The sequence below is a fragment of the Osmerus eperlanus genome, chromosome 1, assembly GCF_963692335.1.
Source record: "Osmerus eperlanus chromosome 1, fOsmEpe2.1, whole genome shotgun sequence".
NCBI lineage: Eukaryota > Metazoa > Chordata > Actinopteri > Osmeriformes > Osmeridae > Osmerus > Osmerus eperlanus.
This window is the reverse complement of record NC_085018.1, coordinates 12,398,010-12,405,840: the sequence shown is the minus strand read 5'-3', so window position 1 is coordinate 12,405,840 and position 7,831 is coordinate 12,398,010. Positions and strand designations below refer to the sequence as shown.

At 50.8% G+C, this 7,831-nt stretch overlaps 1 protein-coding gene across 1 annotated transcript; it reads left to right on the top strand.

Moving 5' to 3' along the window:
- The first annotated feature begins 2,846 nt into the window (after positions 1 to 2,846).
- LOC134007398 (piggyBac transposable element-derived protein 4-like) lies at positions 2,847 to 4,842 on the top strand. Its single transcript, XM_062447225.1, has 3 exons — positions 2,847 to 2,907; positions 3,031 to 4,613; positions 4,783 to 4,842. Exons 1-3 carry the CDS (start codon positions 2,847 to 2,849, stop codon positions 4,840 to 4,842), a joined length of 1,704 nt encoding a protein of 567 aa, XP_062303209.1.
- Positions 4,843 to 7,831: the final 2,989 nt, after the last annotated feature.

Genomic DNA, 7,831 nt, shown 5'->3' with positions numbered 1-7,831 from the left:
CCACCGTCGTGTTGCGATGCCCATTCCTACCCCTTGTGCTACCTTCGGGTCATTGTGACCCACCGTCGTGTTGCGATGCCCATTCCTACCCCTTGTGCTACCTTCGGGTCATTGTGACCCACCGTCGTGTTGCGATGCCTATTCCTACCCCTTGTGCTACCTTCGGGTCATTGTGACCCACCGTCGTGTTGCGATGCCTATTCCTACCCCTTGTGCTACCTTCGGGTCATTGTGACCCACCGTCGTGTTGCGATGCCTATTCCTACCCCTTGTGCTACCTTCGGGTCATTGTGACCCACCGTCGTGTTGCGATGCCTATTCCTACCCCTTGTGCTACCTTCGGGTCATTGTGACCCACCGCAGTGTCTGCGTTGTCAAAGTGTGTATATCACGTTATATCACTAGTTAACACTAGGTGGAGCTACCTTCGGGTCATTGTGACCCGCCGTCGTGTTGCGATGCCCATTCTTACCCCTTGTGCTACCTTCGGGTCATTGTGACCCACCGTTGTGTTGCGATGCCCATTCCTACCCCTTGTGCTACCTTCGGGTCATTGTGACCCACCGTCGTGTAGCGATACCTTTACCTTATAAAAATAAAATAATTATTATTTTTGTATTAACCCTGCCACCGCCGTCTCGGTGCGACTCTTCCTAATATAAAAACATAGATACGTAGGGGAGGGGTATATCACATAATATCAACAGTTAAAACTAGGAGGCACACTCGCGCTGCCCTCAGGTCATTGTGACCCACCGCAGTGTCTGCGTTGTCAAAGTGTGTATATCACGTTATATCACTAGTTAACACTAGGTGGAGCTACCTTCGGGTCATTGTGACCCACCGTCGTGTCTGCGTTGTCAATTGTGAACCCGCCGCCCGCCCCAGAAGTTTATATATCAGGTTATATCACTAGCCTTTGTGATATGGAGAGAGATCAACCCCAACTGGATGCCTGGCAAGCGCAACAAGAGGAGGTTTTTCCTCGAGCAGCTTGGCAGGGCACTCGTGAATCCGCTGATCAAAAGAAGACAACGTGTCCCCCACGCGGCAGCGGCGGCTGCCGTTGTGAGAGGTCTCCGGACGGCCAGCTGTCGCGGTGCGCCTCCTCAACGGCAACCTGAAGAGGCTGACGACGAGGACGACGAAGCCCCCGCAGCCGCAGCAGCCGCCTCATCGGCAGGACCGTCCTCCTCACCACCGGTCACCTCTTGTGTCAGTAAGAGGAAGAGATGGGGCATCAGCAACATGGACGTGGGCTCACTGGACCTGAATATCAACGTCGGACCCTCGGGTTGCCATGTTTATACGACGGCTCCGAAGCCTTCCGAGACGAAGGCAGCTCCGTCTGAACCTAAAGCTAAAGATACGCACACCTCCGGTCACGGCGGCCGCACTCGGCAGGTGAGGACGATGACTCCCATGATCAACTGTGCCAATCCCTGGGCGACAGTGTCAGACAGCGGAAGGGTGGTCGCTACCTCGGCGTATGTCATCTACGACGGAACCCCACACCCAAAAAAAAACGAAGCCAGCTTATGGTCAGAAACTGTTACGGTGTTGGGCTCCGAGATCAAAATTGTCTTCACCAAAAAGGATGGGGATACCTCCATGGGATCCTTTACGTATGATATGGTCACCCAGAGTGTTCATGCTCACGGTGGTGTATTGGTGTTGAACATGTCTTAAATTCTGACAATGTCAACTTTAACCCTTGTGCTACCTTTGGATCATGTTGTGAATACTTTTATATACAATAAAAATAACTAAAGTGAAACATTTGTATTCCTCTCGTTGTCTACCTGGTGGGCTGTTACGTGATTCTCGTGCCGCTTCGGGTTCGTTGAGACTCACCGCACCTAGTCTATGTATTTTATTTTATATTATTTTATTTCAATTTTATTTTTTAATTTTTTTTTCTTTTTGTCCAACCGCGCGCGCCGCCTTTTACGATTCGACGATTGGCGATCCCTCTCGGCGGGAGAATTGGCCTGGCGTCAGAGAAAACCGCGGTCGGACCCTTCTGCCAAGTTTGCAGGTAGGACGGCCTCGGCGAGCAGACGGGGGCGACGTGACGTCTGGCGTCAGAGAAAACCGCGGCCGGACCTCTCTCGCCACTTAGTTTTTTATTTTATTTTGTTTATTTTATTTTATTTTTTTTTTGGTCCAACCAGAGAACCAGAGAAAACCGCGGCCGGACCTCTCTCACCACTTTATTTATATATTTTTTATTTTTTTTTATTTTTTTTTGTTTTGTCCAACCAGATAACCAGAGAAAACCGCCGTCGGACCCTTCTGCCAAGTTGCAAGCAGACGGGCCACGTGACGTCTGGCTTCAGAGAAACCGCGGTCGGACCCGTCTGCCGAGCGGCCGTGCGGCTGCGGCCCCTTTGGAATCAGACTGGCCACGTCGACCGACATTAAATTGATAAGGTCGGAAGGGCGGGAGACAAATGGTAACCGCGGCCGGACCCGTCTGCCGAGCGGCCGTGCGGCTGCGGCCCCTTTGGAATCAGACTGGCCACATCGACCTAGATTAAATTGATAAGGTCGGAAGGGCGGGAGACAGATGAAATGGACGCCTCTCTCCGACCTTGTCTCGTCCACTTTATTTATTTATTTAATTTTATATTATATTATTTATTTTTATTTATTTTATTTTTTGGGTCCAACCGCGCGCGCGCGCCGCCTTTTACGATTCGACGATTCTTGATCGCTCTTTGGCGGTCGAATTAGGGAGGCGTCCTTAGAATAATTTGTCCATGCAATCACGTAAGCTGTAGACAAGTGCTACTAACACACATTCCGTGGGGGTCAGGACAGCTTCTGTCTAGGGTAACGCAGCTATGGCTCGGGATTTCAGTGCGCTGCAAGTTCTACAGCAGATGTTTGCCAACATCGAGCAAAGTGAGTCTGAAGAGGAGGCCGAGGATGTGTCAGAAGATGACGGGGAAGAGTGTGCAGAGAATGTGGCAGAAGAGGAGGAGGATGAAGAAGAAGACGGGCAAGAGTACGCGGAGCATGTGTCAGAAGAGGAAGAGGAAGACGGGCAAGAGTATGACGCAGTCAACCACGACGACGACGGTGCCGTCGCCGCCGACCAAGCCCCTCAAATCGACAGAGAAACTTTCTTGTCGAAAAACGGCCAAATTGAATGGCGTTCGATTGCGTATCGGAGGAATCCGAGGCTGCTGTCGCAACGTGACAGTACGGAGAGGACCCCCAGAGGACCCACAGCTTACGCCGTTTCCCACGCTCACGACATCGTCTCCGCATTTTTACTCTTTGTCACGCCACAAATCGAAAGAGTAATCTTGGACGTGACAAATCGGGAAGGTTATCTGAAACACGGAGAGGAGTGGAAAGCCATGGACGCCACTGACCTACGTGCCTACATAGGGCTGCTAATCCTGGCAGGGGTGTACAAGTCCCGAGGCGAAGCGGCCGCCAGTCTATGGGACGCGCAAAGCGGCAGAGCGATTTTCCGCGCTACCATGCAGCTGAAACTCTTCTACACCTATTCGACGTCGATACGATTTGACGACCGTGGGACACGAGCGGCGAGACGCGCGACGGACAAGTTGGCGGCGATAAGAGAGGTCTGGGATATGTGGGTAGAGAGATTACCACGCCTCTACGACCCAGGGCCCGAAGTGACCGTGGACGAACAACTGCTCGCGTTCAGAGGACGGTGTCCTTTCAAGCAGTACATGCCAAGCAAACCGGCGAAATACGGCATCAAGTCGTGGGTGGCGTGCGATGCAAAATCAAGCTACGCTTGGAAGATGCAAGTCTACACAGGGAAGCAGATGGACGGAGTCCCGGAGAGGAACCAGGGGATGCGCGTCGTGCTCGACGTGACAGAGGGCCTGAAGGATCGCAATGTGACGTGTGACAATTTCTTCACCTCTTACGAACTCGGACGAGAGCTCATGGCGACGAGAAACATGACCGTGGTTGGCACCGTGCGAAAGAACAGGGCCGAGCTGCCGTCCGAGCTGCTGACGACGAAGACGCGACGGGTGCTGTCGTCGCAGTTCGCCTTCACTCCAACCACCACTCTGGTTTCCTACCTCGCGAAGAAAAATAAGAACGTTTTACTCATGAGCACACGCCACACAGACGCTGAAATCAGTGACAGAAACGACGGCAAACCGACCATCGTCCTGGATTATAATTTGAACAAAGGCGGAGTCGACAATCTGGATAAGGTCATCACGGCCTACAGCTGTAAAAGGAAGACGGCCCGCTGGCCCCTCGTCATCTTCAGCAACATCGTTGACGTCTCCTCCTACAACGCCTTTGTGATATGGAGAGAGGTCAACCCCAACTGGATGCCGCGTAAGCGCAACAAGAGAAGGTTTTTCCTCGAGCAACTCGGAAGGGCCCTCGTGACTCCGCTGATCGAAAGAAGACGATGTCTGCCCCGCACTGGAGCTGCTGCCGCGGTTGTGAAAGATCTACGGATGGCCAGCTGTCGCGATCCGCCTCCTCAACGGCGACCCGGAGAGGATGGCGCAGCCGCAGCGGCAGCGGCAGCAGCCGCCACCGCCGCCTCCTCATCGGCAGGACCGACGTCGCCGGTCCCTGCCAGTAAGAGGAAGAGATGTCAAGTCTGCCCGGTGAAGAAGGACCGTAAAACGTTCACCGTTTGTCGCGGGTGTAAGAGGCCTGTCTGCAAATCCTGTTCGCATGTATACTGCCCCACATGCCCCACCGAGCTGGGCTTCGGCCAAGGAGAGGTTCCCGTTGACCCTGGACGACCCGCGGGAGTGTGTGCAGAAGACTGAACAACTCAGTCGAGTGCAGAAGAGGGCTTTGCTCAAGCCACAGCGCTGCTAACGCTACTACCAACACATGCATGGGATGTATAGATGATGTATCAGGACGGCGGGCTGGAGGTTTTACCCCTAGTGCTGTCTGCGGGTCGTTGTGAAGCACGGTGTCATGCGTGGTGTGACAACTTTTCATGATACAAAAAAAAATAAAGTGAAACATTTGTTTTTATTCCTCGCGTTGTCTTCCTAGTCTACGACGCCACTCTCGTGCCGTTTCGGGGTCGTGGTGAAGCAAACTGACGTTGTGACAACTTTTTCATAATAAAAAAAAAATTAAAATAAAGTGAACCCTTTTATTTCTAGCCTTGTCCGCCTAGCCTATTAGTACACTCTCGCGCTGTATCCTAGTCTGCGCTGTGACTCACCATACCTAGTCTGTTACGCCACCCTCGTGCTGACAACCTTTTGTAATACAAAAATAGTGAAGTGAAACACTATCCGTCTAAATAAAAATGAAATCACATTTGCCCTGACTGTGAAGCGAACCCAGGCCACGGAGCTGAAAGCCCCACAGTCTTGCCACTAGACCACCAGAGAGATACTTGTTTATTGCGCTGTCTCTGCCTTTTTGTTAGACACGGCAACGTCTGTGTTGTCTATTACGAGACCCCGCACTGTCTCCGGTTCCTTGTGACCCACAGCGGTCTTCTGCGTAATATACAACGCTGTGGGTCACAACGACCCCCGAGACAGCGCGAAGGTGGCGTAATATGCAACGCTGTGGGTCACAACGACCCCCCGAGACAGCGCGAAGGTGGCGTAATATGCAACGCTGTGGGTCACAACGACCCCCGAGACAGCGCGAAGGATAAGTTCAGGCTGCATAGACAATGAGGAGAGCGTGAGGGATAGATGATGTATCAGGACGGCGGGCTGGAGGTTTTACCCCTAGTGCTGTCTGCGGGTCGTTGTGAAGCACGGTGTCATGCGTGGTGTGACAACTTTTCATGATACAAAAAAAAAATAAAGTGAAACATTTGTTTTTATTCCTCGCGTTGTCTTCCTAGTCTACGACGCCACTCTCGTGCCGTTTCGGGGTCGTGGTGAAGCAAACTGACGTTGTGACAACTTTTTCATAATAAAAAAAAAATTAAAATAAAGTGAACCCTTTTATTTCTAGCCTTGTCCGCCTAGCCTATTAGTACACTCTCGCGCTGTATCCTAGTCTGCGCTGTGACTCACCATACCTAGTCTGTTACGCCACCCTCGTGCTGACAACCTTTTGTAATACAAAAATAGTGAAGTGAAACACTATCCGTCTAAATAAAAATGAAATCACATTTGCCCTGACTGTGAAGCGAACCCAGGCCACGGAGCTGAAAGCCCCACAGTCTTGCCACTAGACCACCAGAGAGATACTTGTTTATTGCGCTGTCTCTGCCTTTTTGTTAGACACGGCAACGTCTGTGTTGTCTATTACGAGACCCCGCACTGTCTCCGGTTCCTTGTGACCCACAGCGGTCTTCTGCGTAATATACAACGCTGTGGGTCACAACGACCCCCGAGACAGCGCGAAGGTGGCGTAATATGCAACGCTGTGGGTCACAACGACCCCCCGAGACAGCGCGAAGGTGGCGTAATATGCAACGCTGTGGGTCACAACGACCCCCGAGACAGCGCGAAGGATAAGTTCAGGCTGCATAGACAATGAGGAGAGCGTGAGGGATAGATGATGTATCAGGACGGCGGGCTGGAGGTTTTACCCCTAGTGCTGTCTGCGGGTCGTTGTGAAGCACGGTGTCATGCGTGGTGTGACAACTTTTCATGATACAAAAAAAAAATAAAGTGAAACATTTGTTTTTATTCCTCGCGTTGTCTTCCTAGTCTACGACGCCACTCTCGTGCCGTTTCGGGGTCGTGGTGAAGCAAACTGACGTTGTGACAACTTTTTCATAATAAAAAAAAAATTAAAATAAAGTGAACCCTTTTATTTCTAGCCTTGTCCGCCTAGCCTATTAGTACACTCTCGCGCTGTATCCTAGTCTGCGCTGTGACTCACCATACCTAGTCTGTTACGCCACCCTCGTGCTGACAACCTTTTGTAATACAAAAATAGTGAAGTGAAACACTATCCGTCTAAATAAAAATGAAATCACATTTGCCCTGACTGTGAAGCGAACCCAGGCCACGGAGCTGAAAGCCCCACAGTCTTGCCACTAGACCACCAGAGAGATACTTGTTTATTGCGCTGTCTCTGCCTTTTTGTTAGACACGGCAACGTCTGTGTTGTCTATTACGAGACCCCGCACTGTCTCCGGTTCCTTGTGACCCACAGCGGTCTTCTGCGTAATATACAACGCTGTGGGTCACAACGACCCCCGAGACAGCGCGAAGGTGGCGTAATATGCAACGCTGTGGGTCACAACGACCCCCCGAGACAGCGCGAAGGTGGCGTAATATGCAACGCTGTGGGTCACAACGACCCCCGAGACAGCGCGAAGGTGGCGTAATATGCAACGCTGTGGGTCACAATGACCCGGAGACAGCGCGAAGGATAAGTTCAGGCTGCATAGACAATGAGGAGAGCGTGAGGGTTAACGCCCATTTCCTTTTGCCTGCATCTGCCCTCCCCCACAATCAGCAGTACTACAACTGACCACTAGACCACGACCAGTAGAAGATTAAATTAACATTAAAAAGCCATGTCATTCTGCTCAAATCTGTAATAAATAAGTTAACACAGTGAATTTATGTTGAATAAATTAATCTCTAAAGCATGAAAGCCTTGAGCTAACATATATCATAGTTGTGGTAGACCACTGAAAACATATATTCATAGAAACTGTTGACATTCATAGAAAGTTATTTTCAAACCTTAAGCTGTTACCACTACATGCCGTTGCCCAATTTGAACCGTTTTCATTAAATCGTATGAAGAGCTTGTGTTCAGTGATTTTGTCTACATTTGTTCTTCAGTTAATTAGTCTAATCTAGTAAGGGGTAACAAAAGAGGTAATTAGTGTCCATTAGAGCACTCAATACTAAACAGGAGA